This window comes from Bufo bufo, chromosome 2, assembly GCF_905171765.1.
Source record: "Bufo bufo chromosome 2, aBufBuf1.1, whole genome shotgun sequence".
NCBI classification, from domain to species: domain Eukaryota; kingdom Metazoa; phylum Chordata; class Amphibia; order Anura; family Bufonidae; genus Bufo; species Bufo bufo.
In genome coordinates, this window is record NC_053390.1 from 187,819,930 (window position 1) to 187,844,654 (window position 24,725).

The window sequence follows — 24,725 nt, forward strand, 5'->3', positions numbered from 1 at the left end:
ACCTCCTGCACACGAACGCGTGCGCCCCATTGCCGTATTGTGGACCGCATTTGCGGATCTGCAATACACGGGTGCCGTTCCGTGGGCATTCCGCATCACGGATGCGGACCCATTCACTTCAATGGGTCCGGAGATGCGGAACTGAAGCACTAACTGAGTGCTTCCGTGGTGTTTCATACCGTACTTCTGTTCCGCAAAAAGATGGGACATGTTCTGTCTTTTTGCGGAATGGCAGGATCGCGGACCCATTAAAGTGAATGGGTCTGCGATCTGCTGCGGCTGCCCCATGGTCGGTGTTCGTGCATTTCACGACTAGGAGGCCTAACTGTTACAAACTGGAGCATCTGTGTAAATAAATATTTTAGTAGGTTCAAGAGTGGATAGGGCAGAGGCCCATCTCCCACAAGAACACAGGGAGAGATTTATCAAGACTGGTGCTCCCTATGTGCTGAAGCGTGATGTGATTAAAGGGGTTATCCGCGAAAAGATTTGACTTTTCTCCTCAGGGTAGGTCATCAGTATCAGATCTGTGGGGCTGCAACCCCGGGGAACCCTGCCGATCAGCTGTTAGAGGCCTAGAGCGCTGCAGCCTCTTTCTAGGCCAGTGAAATCGCTATACATCAGTCACATGGCCTAGTTGCAGTTCAGCCCCATTCAAGTTCAATCTAACAGTTATTGTATATCTTAATGTAACTGAAATACCATTAAAGGGGTTATCCAGGACTACAAAATGTCCCTCACACAATCTACTTACCTAGCTCCCCGCACCGCCACTGCTGCTTCTCCCCGTGCGCGGATGAAAACGTCCGAGGTGGAGCAGCCAATGGCAGGCGGTGACTGGGATGAGCCTATGTCACCCGCGAGGCTCATCGTCCCCATCACCGCCTGCCATTGGCCGCTCCACCCCGGACATTGGATGTTTTCATTCACGCACGGGGAGAAGCAGCAAGGACGGTGCGGGGACCAGGAGCGGAGCGGGGAGCCAGGTAAGTATATGCAGTGTGAGGGGATATTGTAACATAGTAACATAGTACATAAGGCCGAAAAAAGACATTTGTCCATCCAGTTCGGCCTGTTATCCTGCGAGTTGATCCAGAGGAAGGCAAAAAAAAACTGAGGTAGAAGCCAATTTTCCTCACTTTAGGGGAATAAAAAATTCCTTCCCGACTCCAATCAGGCAATCAGAATAACTCCCTGGATCAACGACCCCTCTCTAGTAGCTATAGCCTGTAATATTATTACACTCCAGAAATACATCCAGGCCCCTCTTGAATTCCTTTATTGTACTCGCCATCACCACCTCCTCAGGCAGAGAGTTCCATAGTCTCACTGCTCTTACCGTAAAGAATCCTCTTCTATGTTTGTGTACAAACCTTCTTTCCTCCAAACGCAGAGGATGTCCCCTCGTCACAGTCCTGAGGATAAATAGATGATGGGATAGATCTCTGTACTGACCCCTGATATATTTATACATAGTAATTAGATCTCCCCTCAGTCGTCTTTTTTCTAACGTGAATAACCCTAATTTTGATAATCTTTCAGGGTACTGTAGTTGCCCCATTCCAGTTATTACTTTAGTTTCCCTCCTCTGGACCCTCTCCAGCTCTGCTATGTCTGCCTTGTTCACTGGAGCCCAGAACTGTACACAGTACTCCATGTGTGGTCTGACTAATGATTTGTAAAGTGGTAGGAATATGTTCTCATCACGGGCATCTATGCCCCTTTTGATGCAACCCATTATCTTGTTGGCCTTGGCAGCAGCTGCCTGACACTGTTTTTTGCAGCTTAGTTTGCTGTTTATTAGAATTCCTAGATCCTTTTCGATGTCAGTGTTACCGAATGTTTTACCATTTAGTATGTACGGGTGACTTGCATTATTCCTTCCCATGTGCATAACTTTACATTTGTCAGTGTTAAACCTCATCTGCCACTTCTCCGCCCAAGCCTCCAATCTATCCAGATCCGTCTGTAGTAGTATACTGTCCTCTTCAGTGTTAATTACTTTACACAGTTTAGGGTCTTCTGCGAAAATTGATATTTTACTATGCAAGCCTTCTACAAGATCATTAATAAATATATTGAAGAGAATAGGGCCCAATACTGACCCCTGGGGTACTCCACTAGTGACAGTGACCCAATCTGAGTATGTACCGTTAATAACCACCCTCTGTTTTCTATCATTGAGCCAGTTACTTACCCACTTACAGACGTTTTCTCCCAGTCCGAGCATTCTCATTTTATATACTAACCTTTTATGTGGTACAGTGTCAAATGCTTTGGAGAAGTCCAGATATACGACATCCATTTATTCGCCGCTGTCAAGTCTAGAACTTACCTCCTTATAGAAACTGATTAAATTAGTTTGGCATGACCCATCCCTCACGAAGCCATGCTGATATGCCGTTATTTGCTTATTTCCGTTGAGATGCTCTAAGATAGCATCTCTCAGAAAACCTTCAAACAGTTTACCCACAACAGATGTTAAACTTACCGGCCTATAGTTTCCAGGCTCTGTTTTTGGACCCTTTTTGAATATTGGCACCACATTTGCCATGCGCCAATCCTGTGGGACATTCCCTGTCAGTATAGAGTCCGCAGATATCAGAAATAAGGGTCTGGCTATGACATTACATACACCCCCGTATCCTAAGGGAATTATGCCATCCGGTCCTGGCGATTTGTCTATTTTGATCTTTTTAAGTCGCTGTTGTACTTCTTCCTGGGTCAGACAGGACACTTTTAATGGCGAATTTATTTCAACATTCAGCATTTCATCTGACAGTTTATTTTCCTCAGTGAATACACTGGAGAAAAAATTATTTAACAGCTTTGCTTTCTCCTCGTCACTCTCTGCAACTCCCCCCTCATTACTCTTTAAAGGGCCGACACCTTCAGATTTATACTTTTTAACATTTATATAATTGAAGAACATTTTAGGGTTAGTTTTACTCTCTTTGGCAATTAATCTCTCGGTCTCTAGTTTGGCTGCTTTTATTTGTTTTTTACATGTTCTTTTTTTTCCTGAAATATCAGATATAAAAATGGTGATTTTGGAGAAATGTCCTTACCTCTATATGAGAATATAGGGTTTATCCTCAATCTTTTTGCTTTTAATCTGGTAGTGCACCTCATTAAGGACTGTAATACAGTTAGCGTAACATGAAAGCGAATGTTCTAATTAAGGGCCTACACTGACTGTTGTATAACGTTATTAACATGGTATGTACTGCACATTGAGTCAATGTACTTGCCTACATTTACAAGCACAACATACGAGCATGGGATGGAAGCACGTACTGTCTGTACCACACAAGCTGTACAGAGGCCGACTGTGGTGGGCTATTAGAAGCAGGCTGGATCATGATTCAAGTCATGCTACTACTGAGGGCCTTTTTTTTTGTCTTGGATAACTCCTTATAATTGAGTGCATTTCTGGCACTCAGTGTGCCAAAAATTCATATCTATACAATTTTCTGACAAATTATAGTACAGTCTGGGCCAATAGGAGGCCTTGCCCCCTTTTTATACCGGTTAGAAAAGTTGCACCACTCTTATGGTGGAAAATTGTTAAATCTCCCCCATAGAATAAGATCCGTTGTCATGTCCGGTTTCTTCCTTCCCCTGAAATCTGCTACAGTCCGGAAGGCCCCATTCGCCTAAGGCTACTTTCACACTCTCGTTTGGTGCGGATCCATCATGGATCTGCACAAATGCTTCCGTTAAGATAATACAACCGTCTGCATCCGTTCAGAATGGATCCGTTTGTGTTATCTTTAACATAGCCAAGATGGATCCGTCTTCAACACCATTGAAAGTCAATCGAGGACGGATCCGTTTTCTATTGTGTCAGTGAAAACGGATCCGTTTGTCTCAGTTTCGTCAGACTGACACCAAAACGCTGCAAGCAGCGTTTTGGTGTCTGCCTCCAAAGCGGAATGGAGACAAACTGAGGCATTCTGAGCGGATCCTTTTCCATTCAGAATGCATTAGGGAAAAACTGGTCCGTTTCGGACCGCTTGTGAGAGCCCTGAACGGATCTCACAAACGGAAAGCCAAAATGCCAGTGTGAAAGTAGCCTAAGCTGACAGCACTGGAAATGGTGAGAGCTAAAGCTTCTTGGCATGTTTTGTATGAATGTAAGCGCCTCTAGTACTAGTTGTTGCTGTAACGTCATTAACGTTTGTCTCTGTTGGCAAATATACTTTCCTGTTTTCCGTCTGTAATTCAAGATGAGGTCCCATTTAATCTTGAGTGAACATGCAATCTCTCTGGTGTTCTAACCTGGTATTGTTATTGACGCGTGTCACTTTAATAATACACAATGCTGGGAAATGTGTGTAATCCTACATATCTTTAGGAGTTATTGCCAGGATATGACAGTGGATTAGCATTATTTCGTGTCCCAGAGCTTCTGTTATCTATTGTGAAATCTGGTTGGTTGACTGCCATATCAAGGTGTGTGTATTACTAACTGCTGTACGTTCCTTTTATGGAACACCTTCATTAAATGATGAGGTGACTTCTGCATCCTCACAAGATGGAACTTTTTTTTTATTTTATTTTTTAGGTTTGCTGAACTAAAAAAAAAACACTTTATACATCATGGCAACATCAAACGTTTTAATCAGTTGGGGACCCAGTGCTATTAACCCCATGTTCACTAGAATAAGCAGAGAAAAGCACGTCTGTCTCTGTAATTTTACACTGCTTCCTGCCTGATTTTACAAAATCTTGGAGAACCCCTTTTAAGATATATCCTTCAGATCTGAAATATCAGATATAAAAATGGTGATTTTGGAGAAATGTCCTTACCTCTATATGAGAATATAGGGTTTATCCTCAATCTTTTTGCTTTAATCTGGTAGTGCACCTCATTAAGGACTGTAATACAGTTAGCGTAACATGAAAGCGAATGTTCTAATTAAGGGCCTACACTGACTGTTGTATAACGTTATTAACATGGTATGTACTGCACATTGAGTCATCAATGTACTTGCCTACATTTACAAGCACAACATACGAGCATGGGATGGAAGCACGTACTGTCTGTACCACACACTCTGTACAGAGGCCGACTGTGGTGGGCTATTAGAAGCAGGCTGGATCATGATTCAAGTCATGCTACTACTCATGACCGGGCCCTGCAGTGGGAGGATGAAGGGGGTTCTTTGTTGATTGGGCCAAATACATTTCCGAATGTCTGAGTTTTTTCGTTTTGTTTTGCAAATGTTTTTGTCTGCAGCAAAGTAAATCTGAGCTCTGTATACTGAGAATGTTAAAGCCCTTCTGCCGACCACTAATCTTATTAGGTTTTTGTTAACAAATGGCACATTTTCACAATCTGATCATCATATGGTAGTCAAGTAACCTTCCAATATGGCTGCATCCTAACAAACCAGCTACATAGTTGGTTCTGCTGTATACTTATAAGGGTAACACTAGCAGAGTGCCATTTTTGTAATCCACTTCATTTAGGAAAGATGTTTCTTTTTACTACAAAACCAGGATGAAATGATTATTCATAGGGCTTATGCACACAAACGCATTTTTTGAGGCTAAGATGAAGACCCGTTCACTTCAATGGGGCTGCAAAAGATATGTGCTGCCCGCATCAGTTTGTCTGTTTCTTGGCATCTGCAAAAATCTAGAACCTGTCCTATTCTTGTCCGCATTACGGACAAGGATAGGACTGTTCTATTATGGGTCTGACGTTCCGCTAAATACAGAATGCACACGTCGGGTATCTGTTTTTTGCAGATCTTAAAACACTGCAAAACATGCTACGGTCTTGTGCACAAGCTCTTAAAGTTCTAACTTGAGCATTGCGAAGGATAGTCTGTCACAAGCGCCATTCAACAGATTTGCCGCGCCTGCGCACTTCATTCTCCATTATGGGCAGAGGCACAAGAGCGTTTAATGAGCATTTACATCCCGATCTAGCCGGCCTTGTGCTTATTCCATAATGGGGAATGAAGTGCACAGGCGCAGCGAATCTGTTTAATGGCACTGAATTTCTCACTAAGAGGAGGACGTAATCAGAAGAATCTAGGGAGGGCCAGATGGGTGAAAAGTGAGGGGTTTCGTATGAAAAGCGATGAGGGGCCTGGGCACTGGCCGCATGAACGCCACCCCTTGGCACCTTCAGAAGCTAATCAACATATTGAATAAAATATGAGAAAATGGCGATGGACAGCAATATGGAAGTTAGCATTCTAATATGGGGAATGTAGTGGAGATCCCGATGTTGGTGTTCTATAATGGTGATTTTAGATGAAAGACTTCCTTTAAACTTACTCATTGCTTATTAATGTACCTTCAGCCCCTGTTACTTTGAGTACTCGGATCATGTGAACCCTGGATCTCAGTGTCTGCTATATGGACAGAGTTTTTCATCAGAGGTCACATGATCTAACTGGCAAAAGTAACGGAGGCTGAAAATACTTCAGTTATATAATACTTCCCTATGGAGTTGGCTCAGGATCATAACTTTGCACTTAGTTAATAATTATTAAGTTCCTACATCTCCCACATGGAGCAATCTTTTTGTGGTACGGAGGCACAGATTAAGAAGTCCACAGGCATCTGTGATACGAGATTTACACAGCCGGTGCCTATATGCGGCGGAACTGCTGTTTGTGGTCCGCAATACAGGCATTGACTGCCTACGGTTGTGTGAATGGACCCTTAGCATGGGATTACTCTCTACCAACGGATGCTCATGTACAGAGAGGAAATATGGCCCTAAATAAATAAAACGTAACCTTTATTCAATATCTTGTATACCTAAGTGTAGGCGTTATTTCTGTCACTTGGCTAGGTGAGCAATTGTGCTGCAGGGAGACTGTTAGAATAGGTCAGGGTCGCTGACGCAATACGAGATTCACAGGGTCGGTTCCCATGCATTGCAAACCACAATTTGCAGTGGAAAACAACTTTAAAACTTGAACCTTTGGTTCAGAGGTATTAGAGTTTACAGTTAGGTTTCAAGTTTTAAAGTGGTTTTCCACTTGAAAAATCAACTACCGAAGTTATCCAACCAAGTCACGCGCCACTTCGCAAATAACTAACTTCGGCTCATCGGAGCCCATACATTTGATCTCCATACTGCATTATTTCAAAGTTTTGAACGAAGTGACTTCGGATAAAGCACCCAAATCGCACTTCGCTCAACACTAGTTGTGTTCTTAAAGAACTGTTGGTGTTTTCAGTGATATTTAAAGGACAATAGAAACAAATGGGGTCATTTATCAAGACCAGTGTTTTAGATGCCAGTCTTAACCCTGCGCTGGAGCTTGATGTGCCTAAGTTATGTACAGGCGCTGGCTGTGCAACAAGCTTAACTCTACCTCAGCTCCCTTGCTGGTATAGATTTAAGTCCTTTTTCTATGCCAAACAGGCGTAGAAAATGATAAATGAGGCAGACCAGCCGGTTCCTCGCCCATGCTGCGCCCCTTTTCTAGTGTTGAGCGTGAATATTCGTATTGCGACTTTTTATCGCGAATATTAGCACTTTGAGAATTTGCGTATTTCTAGAATATAGTGCTATATCTTCGTAATAGTGAATATTCTAGTTTTTTTTTTTTTTTTTTTTTCTTCATCAGTACCCATGATCCCTCACTGCTTCTTGCTTGTGGGGCAATGAGAAGGCTGCAATATCTCTGACTTTAGGAGGAGTGTTGATCGCGAATTTTTGAATCCTGAGAGAGATTTTTTTTTTTTTCTCTTCTTCCCCCCATTAGCTTGGATTGTAGAGAACTCCCAATTGTAACACCTATGCCTAGATGTCGGATAGCAATAGAATTGTACAAAGTTTTTATCCAGCAGTACTGCTGAACTAAACTATGTTCAGCTCTGGGCATTTTAAGCAAAGTAGGTGTGGGAAAGTCTTCTTAATATGGTGACATATTAACCTCTTAATGACCGGGCCATTTTGCTCCTTTGTGACCAAGCTATTTTTCAAAAATCTGACGTGTATCACTTTGTGGTAACTTTGGAGCACTTTTACTTTTTCCAAGCCGTTCTCAGATTGTGTTCTCGTGACATATTGTGCTTCATGACAGTCCAAAATTTTTGTCAATATTTCACCTTTTTATTTATGAAAAAATCCCAAATTTACCAAAAATGTAGAAAAATTAGCAATTTTCAAAATTTCTATTTCTCTGCTTTTAACCACCTCAGGACCGCCTAATGCAGGGATGCGTCCTGCGGGCGGTCGATCTTTTCCTCCTAGATGCATCGGCGCGTCATCTCGCGAGACGCGAGATTTCCGTTCACAGGATCGGGAGGTAAACGAGTGGATCTACAGCCTGCCAGCAGCGATCATTCGCTGGCAGGCTGTAGATGCGATTCTTTTTATTTTATTTATTTTTTATTTATTTTTTACCCCAAAAAAGTATTAGATGCTGTTTTGTTAACAGCGTCTAATATACCTGCTACCTGGTCCTCTGGTGGTCCCTTTTGCTTGGATCAACCACCAGAGGACATAGGCAGCTCTGTAAGTAGCACCAAACACCACTACACTACACCCCCCCCTTGTCACTTATTAACCCCTGATCAGCCCATATTAGACTCCCTGATCACCCCCCCGTAAGGCTCCATTCAGACGTCCGTATGTGTTTTGCGGATCCGCAAAACACTGACACCGCAGATCCGCATAACACTGACACCGGCAATGTGCATTTTGCAGATCCGCACATTGCCACAACTATATAGAAAATGCCTTTTCTTGTCCGCAATGGCGGACAAGAATAGAACTTGTTCTATAGGCTCTACAAAAAAACGCAGTGTTCGCCCGATCAGGCCTGATCTTGTGCGCACACTTGCATTCAGTCCTCCCCACCGCAGTGACAGAAATATATATTTTTTCTGATCACTGAAAAAACACCATAAAATCGTTGCGGCGCTATAAAGATCACTTTTGAGGGGCATGGCGAGTTCATAGAAGATTTTTATTTTTTTTTGGCACAAGTTAGCGGAAATTTTTTCTTTTTTTCTTACAAAGTCTCATATTCCACTAACTTGTGACAAAAAATAAAATCTCACATGAACTCACCATAGCCCTCACGGAATCCAAATGCATACATTTTTTTTAGACCTTTATATTCCAGACTTCTTCTCACGCTTTAGGGCCCCTAAAATGCCAGGGCAGTATAAATACCCCACATGTGACCCCATTTTGGAAAGAAGACACCCCAAGGTATTCCATGAGGGGTATGGTGAGTTCATGTAAAATTTTAGTTTTGTCACAAGTTAGTGGAATATGAGACTTTTGTAAGAAAAAAAAAAAATCATTTTCCGCTAACTTGTGACAAAAAATAAAAACTTCCATGAATTCACTATGCCCATCAGCGAATACCTTAGGGTGTCTACTTTCCGAAGTGGGGTCATTTGTGGGGTCTTTCTACTGTCTGGGCATTGTAGAACCTCAGGAAACATGACAGGTGCTCAGAAAGTCAGAGCTGCTTCAAAATGCGGAAATTCACATTTTTGTACCATAGTTTGTAAACGCTATAACTTTTGCGCAAACCAATAAATATACACTTATTGCATTTTTTTTTTATCAAAGACATGTAGAACAATAAATTTCGATAAAAATTTATATAGAAATGTAGTTTTGTTTGAAAAATTTTACAACAGAAAGTGAAAAATGTCATTTATTTGCAAAAATTTCGATCAATTTCGATTAATAACAAAAAAAGTAAAAATGTCAGCAGCAATGAAATACCGCCAAATGAAAGCTCTATTAGTGAGCAGAAAAGGAGGTAAAATTCATTTGGGTGGCAAGTTGTAGGACCGAGCAATAAACCGTGAAAGTAGTGTAGTGCAGAATTGTAAAAAGTGGTCTGGTCATTAAGGGGGTTTAAGCTAGGGGGGCTGAGGTGGTTAAAACAGAGTGATACTTATTAACATTCCCATTATGTCCACTTTATGTTGGCATCGTTTTGTAAATGTCATTTTATTTTTTTGGGACGTTAGAAGGCTTAGAATTTTAGAAGCAAATCTTAACATTTTTAAGAATTTCCCAAAACCACTTTTCAAGTGACCACCCATAAATGATCCCATTTTGGAAACTACACCCCTCAAGTTACTCAAAACTGATTTTACAAACTGTTAACCCTTTTATTAAAGGAAAATACAGATGAAATTTCTAAATTTTAATTTTCTATTTTTTTCTTTAACACATCGAGGGTTAACAACCAAACAAAACTCAATATTTATTACCCTGATTCTGCAGTTTACAGAAACACCCCCACATGTGGTGGTAAACTGCTATATGGGCACATGGCAGGGCGCAGAAGAAAAGTAGCGCCATATGGTTTTTGGAAGGTGGATTTTGCTGGACTGATGCTATGTCCCATTTGAAGCCCTCCAGATACATCCTACAGTAAAAACAATCAAAATGACCCCAGTTTGGAAACTACTGGATAAGGTGACAGTTTTATTGGTACTATTTTGGGGTACATATGATTTTTAATTGATCTATATTATGTTTTTTTGTGAGGCAAGGTAAAGGATGGATGTTTTGGCACCGTTATTTTTCTGCCGATCGTCTTGTGCAGGGGCTTGTGTTTTGCAGGAAGAGTTGAAGTTTTTATTGGCACCATTTTTATAATATATTTGATATAATTTTTTTTTGATCATTCATCATTATTACTGTTTGGGGAAGGGTGACCAAAAAATTGGTAATTATGGAACCATTTTTATTTATTTTTACTGGGTTCACCTGAGGGGTTAGGTCATGTGAAATTCTTATAGAACAGGTGATTACGGACGTGGCAATACCTAAATACTTTTTCTTATTTATTTAGGTTTTACACAATAATATAATTTTTTTTTTAACAAAAATTTTTTGTCTCCATAGGCCTCATGCACACGCGGCTCGGATGTGGACCAGAACGGTCGTGTGCATGAGGTCATAGTCTGAGAGCCATAGTTTTTTTTTTTTTTTGTTTTTTTTTTACGGTGTTCATCTGAGGGGTTAGGTCACGTGATATTTTTATGGAGCTGGTTGTTACGGACAAGGCGATACCAAACATATTAATGGTATTTTATTTTTTACCCAATTATAAATGTGTGTGTGTGTGTGTGTATGGGATAGAGAGATATATAATATAATATTTTTATTTATTTTTTTCCAGTGGTTCTTATGGCTCTACAATACATACATACATTTTATATTATAATATATTATTTTTATTTATTTTTTTCCAGTGGTTCTTATGGCTCTACAATACATACATACATTTTATATTATAATATATTATTTTTATTTATTTTTTTCCAGTGGTTCTTATGGCTCTACAATACATACATACATTTTATATTATAATATATATTTTTTATTTTTTTTTTTCCAGTGGTTCTTATGGCTCTACAATACATACATACATTTTCATGCACACGGCCGTTGTTTTGGTCCGCATCCGAGTCGCAGGCTCTGATGCGGACCCATTCACTTCAATAGGGCCGCAAAAGATGCGGATAGCACTCTGTGTGCTGTCCACATCCGTTCCGTGGTCCACAAAAAAAATATAACCTGTCCTATTTTTGTCCGCGCTTTGCGGACAAGAATAGGCTGTAATATTAAAGGCTGTCCGTGCCGTTCCGCAAATTGCGGAACGCATACAGACGCCATCCGTGTTTTGCGGTTTGTGGATCGCAAAACACACAACAGTCGTGTGCGTAAGGCCTAAGCCTGATCAGGCTTCTGCCTCTGGCAGGACCCTGTCAGGATTACATACCATGGCAAGCCTGGATGCCTCTGTAAGGCATCCAGTTGCCATGGTAACCATCGGGACACTGCCACAGCAGAGCAGCGGCCCAATGGGAGGGGGGGAATGAGGGAGCTCCATCCCTGTTAGGACTCTTTCACACAAGCAAGTTTTCCGCACGGATGCAATGCGTGATGTGAACTCCATAGCACCCGCACTGAATCATGACCCATTCATTTCTATGGGTCTATGTACATGGTTTTTATTTTTTATTTTTTCACGCATCAGTTCTATGTTGCGTGAAAAACGCAGCATCTATAATCTGCGTTTTTCATGCAGCCCTGGCCCCATAGAAGTGAAGGGGCTTCAGTGAAAAATGCGTTTTTCACTGATGGTTGCCAAGAGATGTTGTTTGTAAACCGTCAGGTTCTTATCAAGCGCATGAAAAACGCATCAAAACGCATTGCACCGCGCGGAAAGAACTGAACGCAATCGCAGACCAAACTGACTGAAATTGCTTGCAAAATGGTGAGTTTCCCTGAACGCATGCTGATCTAATACGTATCGTTCGTGTGAAAGAGGCACTGATGTCGGCTGTTGCAGTAGATTGTCAGCTGTATGTTACAGCAGACGATCTACTAAGCTCTGCCATCCCGAATAATCGTGGGGGAGGGGTGGGGGGTTGTTGGCACTCTCATTACCTCGTCCCGCTTGGCCATCCTGAAGGGGGGAGGGGGGAGATCGGGGCACAGTAAACACAGCAGCACAGCCCCGATCTCCTCAACACTCAGCTGTGCTGCTGAGCGCTGCGATTGGTCGGTTAAAGCTGACTGACCAATCGCAGCGATCCAAAGGCGGGGTGCCCAGACAGCTCAGCTGTCCGTAGCGCCCATTTAGTTGCCGGTGTCACATGCGGTGACCCTTTGATCTCATGACGTACTGTGCACGACATGATGCAGTAACTAACACCACATCATGATGTACACATAACGTCATTAGTCACTAAGGGGTTAATCTTTTTATTTATTATTATTATTATTATTATTATTATTTATTTTTTAAATCTAGTGCTAAAACCAAACAGCTTCAGTCTGCAGTGAACCCCTGATGCTATGTCCCAGTAACATTATGGAATCTAGCAGAGGAAAGTCTGCCGGAGTTCACTGTATCCGGAACCGGGGGATCCTCATTGACTACAATGGGATCTGGTGAGGATCCGGCTGCTTTCCGGCATAACGGTGACTTTTCTTTGGAGAAAAAGTCGAGCATGCAGGATTTTTTGTGTCCAGCCAAAAGCTGGCATTTATGCCAAAGTGGCCAGATCCCATGTAGTCAATGGGGATCCAGCACTTCCCACATTATCTGGCTATGCCGGATATGGTTCACTCCAGTTGTAGCCGGACTTTGCCCATCCTGTGACTTCATAGCTATGGTTGTGTAATTGAGAGACCATTGTCTTCATTCATCTTTTGAATAATTCTAGCATGGAAATTGATGAAATCATTTCACCCTCGTGATGGCATAAACCTGTGGAGTCCTTGTGTGCATGGTCAGACATGAAGTTAATCTTTTATATGATTTTATGGGCTGCAGATTGTAAAGTCTTAACAATAGTCATCTGACTTCCTGCTTTACTGGTAATGCTTGCCAGAAAATGTCACTGTCACGAAGTACAGTATATTGGACTGCTCTGAGAAGAGCGCCCTTTATAATAATGCTGCTGGACCACATTTCAAAAAATACTGAATTTTTGTCTTTACCTGCAAGATTTATTATAACTTCATGCAGACAACTATAAACATACAGTAGATATACCCATCTCTTTGAGTGCCGCTCATGCATTTTTTTGTGTGGGATATATTTATCATAACTTCATGTTCAAACTATTCTTTACATAGTGATGTGTTGCAGGAAAAAAAAAAAAAAAGATTTTAGAAGATCTGAGTTGCCAGACAACATTTTTATCTGGTGACATCCGCCACAATGTAGGAGAGAGTCTGCATCTACTCTTTAATTTAAAACGTACTGTACATATTACATATGTGGCTAGAACTTAGAACATACCTGGAGGATTACTCATAGTACTTCTTTTTTTTTTTTTTTTTTTTTTTTTCTCCCCTCTCGTAGCATTGAACTAAATGTCATAGCCACATTTCCACCAGAGGCTCAGTGGTCAGACCCCAACCATTCAGATATCAATGACTGTAATGAGACTTTATGACTGTTTTAAAATGCATTTGCAAGTAGCTTGGTGATTCAAACTTTTTTTTTTTTTTTTTTTTGGCCTATAAATTTTTCATTGCAAAAAAATGGGGTATGGAAGATACATAATTGATCCCCCCCCCCCCCCCCCAAAAAAAAACAACAACTCCCCAATCAATCCTTTTTTTTCTTATATTTTTTTCTTATATTATGGTATACCCTATTCACAGCATGGGGAATAACTACTAGACAGCTGGGTCCTACCATTTGGGCTGCTAGCAATTATGAGAAAGGGTGCCCTGTACCCCGGATGGCCCCCAAAATAAATGGAATGAGGAATGGAGATTGCCGAGCACAATGCTAAGCTATCTCTGGCAAGTCCCATAAAGATGAATAGAGTAGCCTCTATTAGTTTCGGGAGGCCTGTGGGGTATGGGACCCCCATTCCTGTAATTGGTGGCAGCCCCAGCTAGGACTCCCAACAGTGTGGGGATAGGGAGTAACTTGGCAGAATTTTCCTCTTAAAGACTGCAATGTTAACTTTCATGCATAGCATTTTGTGAAAAAACAAAAATAAATAACACAAGCTGGCATTGAAAATATTACATATCAGTACAAGCCTTGTTGTCCGGGGCCATAATACAGTAGCCATAGAGGACATTGGGTGCATACTGTACCTCCCTATATGCTTTTGATTTAATACTGAGGATTCATACATGTGCAGCTGTACAACCCTCATAACACGTGTTTTTTTTTTTTTTTTTTTTTTTTTTTGGTGGTTAGCACACAGGCCCTTGATTTTTAGGAGGCTATACACACATACATTTTACCCTTTCATCCTCCATGACTGCATACCATGAGAGATGACCCGCCTCCAACCAGGTAGGGACAGGAAGAATACATTTGACCCTTCTCCAGCTCCTCCTCAGTGTCTAACTGTCCTTTCAAGTGGAGACGGATTATCCTCATGGCACTTGCTGTGAGGCCGCTTTCTGTATAAGGCAGGCAGAGGTGGATAAGAAGATGGAATGCCTTTCACATTAGGGAAGCAGGCAGCAACTGTGCCCTAGTTGGGTATTGAGGTGCTGGTAAGCATTGAACATCCCTGCTCCTTACCTCCCACTCTGGGCGTCTGGCGCAGAAATTCACTGAGGTCAACAGAATGGAGCCTAAAGTTTTTCTCCAGATTACAGAATTGTGGGGTACTCCCCTAGTGGATCTGTTTGACTTAGTAGGAAACTCAAAACTAAAAAAAATATTTTCCCTAAATCCCTTTGGGATGTCAAAAAAAGTGGGACTTTTCAGCTGGCGTATGCCTTTCCTCCTCTTCAGTTAATTTCCAGGGTGCTAAAAAAGATCCACCTAGACAAGGCCCATGTGATTTGAATAGCCCCTCTGTGGCTAAAAAAGCAATGGTTCCCTCTGCTGAATCTCTTGTCAATTCAGAGCCCATGGGTTCTTCCCTGGAGACAAGATCTGTTGTCGAAGGGTCAAGTCTACCATCCCAAAGTGGAAAGGTTACATCTGGCAGCTTGGAACCTGAAAGGGTAACATTGAGGTCCAAGGGCTTATCGGACGCCATAATTGTCACCATGACAGCTAGCAGGAAAGAAGCTACTTCGAAGATTTACTCAAAAATCTTGAAGGTTCTGTGGTGGGTGTACTCAATCGGGGAACTTTTCTCAGAGGTTTTCCATCCAGGCAATTTTGGGATTTTTGAAAACAGGATTTGAGAAAAAGGGTTGTGTCCAAATACCTTAAGGGTACATATGTCAGCTTTAAGTTCAGTGTTTGCTTAAAAAAAATTGCAGACCACCCATGGGTTATCTGGTTTTTAAAAAGGGTCAGATAGATCAAGACCCTTAAGACCTACAGTTCCTCCCTGGGATCTTAATTTAGTTCTGTATGGTCTGACAAATCCCCTCCCCCTTTAAACCCATTTCAGAAGCCTCTCTGAAGCATATTTCTCTGAAAACCCTATTTTTAGTAGCAATTACCTCAGCACGTAGAGTAAGCGAGATCCAGGCTCTAAAAATATTGGAACCATTTTGCATAGTTTTCCCAGACAGGATTGTGTTTAGATTGGATAATTCTTTCCTTCCTAAAGTCGTATCTAATTTCCACAGACAGGGGGAAATTATTCCATCTTTTGTTCAAATCCTAAATCAGATGGGGAAGAGAAATTTCACAGACTGGACGTACGTAGGGCTATCTTGTTCTACCTAGAGTCCACAAAGTCTTTCAGGAAAACTGATTACTTATTTGTACAATTCAGTGAGGCACACAAAGGACATGGGGGCACAAAAAATTCCTTGTCCAGATGAATAAAAATGGCCATATTGAGGGTACCTCGACCAAAGTCTTTCACAGCCCACTCTAAAAGATCTGTCGCAGCATCCTGGGCCGAAAGAGCAAGCACTTCGTTAGAGCAAATCTGTAGGGCAGTGACATGGTCAAGCCCTCACACGTTGACTAAACATTACAGGATAGATACTAGGGGTAGTCAGGAGCTTTCCTTTGGTAGGACGGTATTGCAGGCCATAGTCCCTCCCTGAATAAGAATTAATCTGTTATCTCATGGTATGCCGTCATGGAGGATGAAAGGGAAAAAACATATTACTTACCGGTAATTTCCTTTTCATGAATCCTCCATGACGGCATGCCATGAGAGATGACCCGCCTCCAACCATGTAGGGACAGGAAGAATAAATTTGACCCCCCCCCCCCTCTGGCTCCTCCTCAGTGTCTTTCTGAACTGACTGCCTAGAGCAGTGATGGCGAACCTATGGCACGGGTGCCAGAGGCGGCACTCAGAGGCCTCTCTGTGGGCACCCGAACCCTGAAAAAAGTCTATGGTGTACCAATATGCCTTAGACTTTTCCTGCCATTCATCAGCGCAGGGCGCACTGAATGCAGGCTGGCTATTATAGCTAAATGATAAAGTACATGGAAGATATACTATATTGGACTGTGGTATTTAGGGTAAATTGCCATGTCGGCACTTTGCGATTAAATAAGTGGGTTTTGGGTTGCAGTTTGGGCACTCGGTCTCTAAAAGGTTCCCCATCACTGACCTAGAGAGTCTTTGCCTCTTTTTATTTTTTATCCCCATTCATACCAACACATCCACCTATATACAATTCTATACATAATTATTTATTTTTATTTTTTATGTATAGGATTGTATATAGGTGGATGTGTTGGTATGAATGGGGGAAAAAAATAGAGGCAAAAACTCTCTAGACCAGTGGTGGCGAACCTATGGCACGGGTGCCAGAGGCGGCACTCAGAGCCCTCTCTGTGGGCACCCACGCCCTGGAAAAAGTCTATGGTGTACCAGTATGCCTTAGACTTTTCCTGCCATTCATCAGTGCAGGACACGCTGCAAACTGCACTGGCAATGCATTGAATGTAGGCAGGCTATTATAGCTAATTGATAAAGTAATAGTATAGATATAATATACTATATTGGACTGTAGTATTCAGGTTAAATTGCCATGTTGGCACTATTCGATAAATATGTGCGTTTTGGGTAACAGTTTGGGCACTCAGTCTGTAAAAGGTTCGGGATCCATGCTCTAGGCCAGGCATCCTCAAACTGCGGCCCTCCAGCTGTTGCAAAACTATAACTCCCAGCATGCCCGAACAGCCTACAGGTATCAGCCTACAGCAGGGCATTGTGGGAGTTGTAGTTTTACAACAGCTGGAGGGCCGCAGTTTGAGGATGCCTGCTCTAGGCTGTCAGTTCAGAAAGACACTGAGGAGGAGCCGGAGGAGGGTCAAATTTATTCTTCCTGTCCCTACATGGTTTGAGGCGGATCATCTCTCATGGCATGCTGTCATGGAGGATTCATGAAAAGGAAATTACCGGTAAGTAATGTTTTTTTGCACATGGACAAAAAGGTCTTGCTTTCTAAGTCTTTATGGCACATCTGCAGAGGCAGAGCAGTAATGGAGGACATTACACAGCAGAACGGAGCAGTTTAGATGAATCTTGCGGTGTGTTAAGACAGCAAGTCGCTGACAAACCAGCAGCAGTCTTTATGGCAGTCTTTGTCTACCTCCTGACTTTAGCACCCTCCGCTTCTCACCCCCCTCTTCCTCCTCCTGTGTTTTTTATTTTATTTTTATTTTTTTCATAGATATTTATGTAATCTGATCCTTCGGATTATGATATGAGCAGCAAAGTGGAGAAGGGAGTAGAGGGGAGTATAAGATGAGAAGGAAGTGTCTTTCTCTTAGATATATTACAAAGTTCCTTATATTTGCCTGTACTATTTATTAAGGCCTCATGTACACCAAATAATGTGGATCAGACACTGATACAAAATATCACTGTGCGAATTTTTTTTTTATTAAATTGTGAAAAAACTGGAAAAAAAAAATTAAATCGCCACACTGTGCGTTGAACGACATAACGAAAAAAAATTACACACGATTGATTCTTTAAAACAAATTTATTGGGGTCCATTCACTTCCGCAATTGTTTTGCGGATCCGTAAAACACGGACATGGCCATATGCGGTCCTCATTTTGCGGACAGCATATGGCTGACTCTATAATAGAAATGCCTTTTCTTGTCTGTGGATGCGGACAAGAATAGGACATGTTCTATTTTTTTTGCGGGGCCGCGGAATGGAAGTGCGGATGCGGACAGCACACAGTGTGCTGTCCGATTCTTTTGTGGGCCCATTGAAAATCAATGGGTCTGCACCCGTTCCGCAATTTTGCAAAACGGGTGTGAACCCATTTTGAGAAAGTGTGAATGGACCCTAACTGTGATCAAAAAACAAGCCCTCATACAGCTCTGTGGATGGAAATCTAAAAAAAAGTTGTGGCTGTCAGAAAATGGGGATGTGAAGAAAATTTGAATGTGTTGTTTTTTTTTTTTTGTGACCGTATGCAAAACCATTCTTTTGAATGGGTCCACAAAAAAAACCAGAAGGTACTCGTGTGCGTTCCGTTTCCGTATTTCTGTTCCGCAAAAGAATAGAACATTTCCTATAGTCCGCCTTACGGACAAGGATAGGACTGTTCTATTAGGGGCCAGCTGTTCCGTTCCGCAAAATACGGAATGCACACAGAAGTCATCCGTATGTTTTGCGGACCGTGAAATACATACTGTCGTGTGCATGAGGCCTTAAGCCCACAAAGAATTCTTCCTGTTTCCAGTAACAGACATGATAAATCAAATGGTGCCCTTATGAAATACAACTTGTTCCACAGAAAATGAAGTTATGGCTATTTGGAATGTAAGAAGGAAAAAATGAAAATGCAAAATGAAGAATGGGTCTGGTACTAAATATAAAAATATTCATGGTGCTTGATGAACATTAGAATGGAAAAATAATAAAAAGGGCTGATTTGCTGTTTTTCAGTCACGTTATCACAAAAACAGAATTGAATAGAAAGTGATCAAAAAGTTATGTACCCCAAAATAAAAACTACAGACCACTGACCAAAAAAGCCCTTACACAGCTCTTGAGACTGAAATATAAAAAGTTATGACTGGTAGAATATAACAATGCAAAGACTTTTTTTTTTTTTTTTTTTTTTTAAAGACTACCCGTCTTAATAAATCTCGACCCAAAGGTTTTATTTTATTTTTTAGTTTTGTCTTTTAGAAACCTATCGCTGTCAACTATTTTTTTTTTTTTTTTTGCTTTTCAAGTGTTTTATGTCTGATGTAGAGCAAAAAAACGTGACGTGAACCTAATGTTTCTCTGTAGCTCTCAAGTCACTACACATTGGTGAATTCTGTTTTTAATGGTCCTGAAGGTTGTTGAATCCTGTGATAAATCCATTTTATTTTGTTGCTGTCTTTAATTATTTTATATACTTTATCACAGTTTTTAACTTTTTTTTGTACAATGTGCAGCTGTATGAACAGTATGTATTCTACTAGAAAATAGCTGGTCGTCTACTTTCTGAACAATATATAATCTTCGCTTCTTGCAGTTTCATCATCGCGTCTTTTTATTTGCACAGTAGTGCCGTATATCCTGCCTTTAATCAGTTGACTTCTATTGTACCCTTAGTTATGCAGCCTATCCTTTTTGATTAGCAAGAATTTTTGTTTGAAAGCATTTGAATACATTTTGACTGTAACACCCTGTTTAGATCCATCTTAATATATAGAGTATATACCACTGTGTGACTAAAATATAGGGATGATTATTATGTGTGTGTTTATTGGATAATGAGAGCAGTTCCGAATCCTCACTTTGTGCCCTCTAGTTGTCTTTTCTTTTGGTGTCGCGCTTGGTCTATGATTAGTGTACTGTAACTGTAGCAGTGTCCTGGTTTTATTGTAACTCTGTACTGGACGCGCTCTTCTAGAGTCTCTGCCTGATCTGTCATAGGTTCGAGCTGTACAGAATAATGACATGCTGCCTTCTGCTGTGTGCCAGACACATTTTTGTCAGGTGATTAGCGAACACGTGAGCTTGTTAGGAAGAAAGGGAAAAAAAGGTGCTTGAATGTACTAGTAAGTCACGCTGTTTAGGATTACTTCCTCTTATGTCATCTCTCGTGAATATAGCTGTCAGACTTCAGTCTGTAGGTAGAAGCATTTCCAAGTGGACAGGTGTGCGGAAGGTAAGCTCTGCTGCTCGGTGTGCCTCTTCTCAAGTACTTAGTGATGTTTGGATAAATTGGCTGGTGGCTCTGTCCACACATTTTTTACCTGGAGCTTCTTCGGTCTGTGGTGGATAGCAAGATATTATGTAGATTGGAATGACAGTGAGATCCAAGTTCTCCTACCTCCTACCTATCTCTGGTATCTCTATCTCCACTGTCATATACAGATGTAGTAGAGTTAACATTCATGCTTTCCGAGATTTCTGAGATGTCTTATCTAAACTAAGCAAACACCTTCAATTGCTTTTCAATGGCTTTTGTTTCAAGATAACAGTGATTTAAGAAATTTAAGTGCTAACCCTGCTATATCTGTATCTATCTCATATGTCTCTATCTACCCATCGTTCATTTGTCTCTCTCATATCTATCTATCCTATCTATTTGTCTCTTGAACTCCTTCAAAAAGTACATACATTGACTATTTATTTTTTGTGCGGGCAGGATTAGTTTTAGTTGTGTTAGGCTACATGCACATGATCCTATGTGTTTTGCAGTCCGCAAATTGCGGATTCTTTTTTTTTTTTTTTTTTTTTTTTTTTGCGGATCCATTGTAACAATGCCTAAAAGGGACAAGAATAGGACATGTTATATTTTTTTTGCGGGGCTATGGAACGGACATACGGATGCGCATTTTTTGCGAACCCATTGAAATGAATGGGTCTGCATCCTATCTGCAAAAAAAAAAACAAAAAAACTGAATGGACACTGAAACCAACAATGTTCGTGTGCATGTAGCCTTACTTGTATGTTACCCACTTCAGTTAGGGATGGATTTCGTACTGACCACATTGGTTATCCATAGGTGAAATAAAGAACCCCGTAGGTTTGTTCTGTAAGTGTACTGCTCTTCTGTGGATCATAACTATCAGTACTTGAAGTACAGTTCTCCATGCTGCAGGTGTGGAGCAATTTTAATAGACTTCCACCAGCGCCTGCTGTTTTTTTTTTTTTTTATATATTTTTTTTTTTATGAATTTTAATTGTCATGTTTCCTGTTCTAATTGGCTTTTGTAATTTTTACTGGTTAGTTTGTAAATTCTCTTTTTGGTAAACCTGGTTAATGTATAATCCGTGCATTAAAATGGCGACTAGTAGAATGCGTCTACAGAAAGATCTAGTTAGCAGGTCTGACTGTGCCCAGCTATAGGGTTTATACTATAGGTTTGAATAATTGGGAAGAATGTTGCATCCTCTGAAAGTTATTCTCACTTCAGCAAATGGCATTTTGTAGTGACCAGGAACTGGTATGCTGACGCCACTTATGCAGTCGGCCAGGATACAGGTGGATAATAGTCTATATTTTGTTGTGACGCCAATTGCAGGGTACTATCCCAGGGCCTTTCCAAGGTGTTATAATGCACGTCCCAGATTAGGAATGCCAGAGTGGTATAATGGCCTATAATGTCTCTATAGGGTGGTGATAATTGTGTCAACTGTGTCTCCTACCTGGGTACAGTTGGGCTCCTGGCTCACTTGCAATAAATTTGAGTGTAGTGATAGTAGGAGTAATAGAGGAATTTTGCAGCAGAAATTATGTCCAGACCTTTAGATGCAGTTCAATTGTTTCTTTACTGAAGATAACTTGTATCAAAGCAGTATGCAGCTTTGGTCTCTGGTCCCAGCAGGTTTTGGCAATCATTGGCAGGAATAAATGCTTCTGCTTGATATTTGGGGAGCTTGCAGGATAGGACGTCTACTTGGTAGCTCTATAACTGTGGCAGGAATTAATCTACTGCACTTTTCTGTACCTTCTGCTTAGTGGGGACAGACTAGCTGGAATGGCTTCTCCTAGGTCTCTGGACTTGCAGATAATTTCTCAGGTGATGCTTTCTTCCTGGATCTCTGGAGGTTGTCTGTGCTTTTCTGCTTCTTTTCATCCAGCTGAGGCTGCAGGTGCTCAGTCTGGGTATATGATCAGGTCTCAGCAGAGACAAGATCCTTGCTGTCTTCCATATGCAGGGGATCTCCTCTCACACACACCCGACCCCTAGCGGGAGGTGGGCTACACAGACTCTAACTTCCTTCTCCACCCATGCTGCAGGATGTGGGAAGAGCCCACTTTGCTCAAGGGGGGGGGGGGGGGGGGAGCTAAGCTGGAATAATCCATTCCAGCCTAGATGCACTAAATTGTGACTAGTACCTTGCCAAAGTGTTGCTGCCACCTGCTGGTGTACCTGGAAAATTACAGGAACAATTGTGTTTAACATGGTTTTACATGAACATTTGTGAAGACCTAATATAAATTACATCAGATGACAATATAAAGACTCTTAGAAGATAGTAGCGGGGTAGAGGCATGTTGTAACACAACTCTGGGGTGTTACAATTTATCATGTAGATAAAGTTAATACAAGGCACTTAATGTATTGTGATTGTCCATATTGCTTCCTTTGCTGGCTGGATTCATTTTTCCCATCACATTATACAATGCTCGTTTCCATGGTTACGACTAGAGATGAGCGAATTTCTTATTTTGAAATCTGTTCACGCTTTGTTTGGTGGTAAAAGCAGAATTGCGTTATGGATTCTGTTACCACGGACCATAAAGCAAAGGAGGTAAAGTGGAAAATCGCAATACATTAGTAAGTGCCTTGTATTAACCTTGTCTACATGATAAATGCCACTTATTGAACTGAGATCCCCTTTAATTCTTCCTAGTAGTGTCAATTATATTTTGTTGTTCAAGATTGGATTTCAGATGTATCACAAGGTGTATGATTGTTTGTCTTGGGTATACGCAGTACTGTGTCTTCTTGGGATATTTTGTATGTGATAAATACATTTGCGTTAAAGACAAAAGTATTATAGCAGTGACACTTTTTTTTTATTGGATAACCAGAAAAAATTGTTTGGTGGTAAAAGCACCAAACATCAAGTAATATGGAGCATCAGGTAATATACAAATGAATACAAGAAATTTCTATAGAAGACCAGATTTCATTTTTCTGTATTAAATTTTTTTCTGTAGTGTCTAATTGAAATTTATATATATTTATCTTTCTTAAAGCTCTGAAACAGAGAATGGGCCAGATGAGGCTAAGCTTCCTAGTCCTCAAGTCGTGATTAGTGATGTAGACTTAATTGAAACCCGGCAAAAATTACCCCTGTCAAGGTAGGTAGCACTTGCCTTATCTGAATTAGGCATTTCATATTGTGATATACAATTTGTATAAAAGTAAAAAAAAAAAGACAAATTTGTATAGTGGGTGGTACAAAGTATTGCATAAAACCTGCCTCTTTTTTTTCTAAGCAGTTTATTTCAGTCATGATATGTTCACGTACCATTTTTCCATTTACCACAGCTCACTGTAGGTAGATTATATTTTTATTTATTTTTTTTATTTTTTTTTTAGCTGCAAATATGCGCAATTGTCTTATGAGCTTTCTTCTGAAGTAAGTATAATGGCACACTTCGTGTCATATACTGCACCACCCTGAAGGTTGTATAATCTTTTTTTACACAACATGGCGTCTTTTCAACATTGTTTGATCAATGACATGGACTGTGGTGAAAACAGGATCTGTTGGCAGTTCACCTTTTTTTTTAATTTAAGTTGCTTTATATAGAAAGGGTACTGCCATTGCCATATGGCTCTCATCTGGGAGAGTGCAAGAGGCACCAACCATATGAAACCCCAATTTGTATTTGTTTTTGCATGCATATTTTCCTGTCTGCAAGGTAAGTATAATAGACTAAGTGTAACAAAAACAAGTATAGTTTGCCTTGCAGCACACACCTCAGAGGAATTGTAACATTTATTTAAAAAGTCTTAAAATAGGCTCACTTTACATACTGCCAAGTTCCTGCTTCCTTAAAGTTCCCCCACCCACTTAAGCTTAAAGCAGAATGCATACTGCACATTTCTGTACTCGCACAGCGATGTACCTGAAGAGGTGGTCTCATCATCACTTAAAGGTGGAACGGAGTCCTTCAAGGTTTCATCCAAAAGTTTTACTGAGGAGCCAAACGGCAAAGATTCTTGGTCCTAAATTTTAAAAGAATTAGGTATCTTTAGTGGTTTATGCTGTGTAAATCTTGGATAAGTATGTGTTGCACAATATCTAGCAAAGTGGAGCTCTTGCATCAGAGCTTGGCTTGTCATTTTATACAAGCCTTCATGATATCGGGTTGTTTTATCTGTGATTGTCTATGCCAGGGGTGGCCAACCCGTG

General features: G+C 40.9%; 1 protein-coding gene across 5 annotated transcripts in view; it reads left to right on the top strand.

Moving 5' to 3' along the window:
• GRAMD2B (GRAM domain containing 2B) overlaps positions 1-24,725 on the top strand; it is a 214,966-nt gene that overhangs the window by 162,632 nt on the left and 27,609 nt on the right. For 3 of the 5 annotated variants that reach the window (XM_040415968.1, XM_040415970.1, XM_040415969.1), the window contains exon 2: positions 23,560-23,664. In XM_040415968.1, the coding sequence (XP_040271902.1) occupies positions 23,560-23,664 (105 nt within the window). Of the gene's footprint in view, positions 1-20,415; positions 20,511-23,559; positions 23,665-23,905; positions 23,946-24,725 lie in introns of those variants that run through there. The other 2 variants (XM_040415971.1, XM_040415972.1) reach the window with 2 other exon arrangements.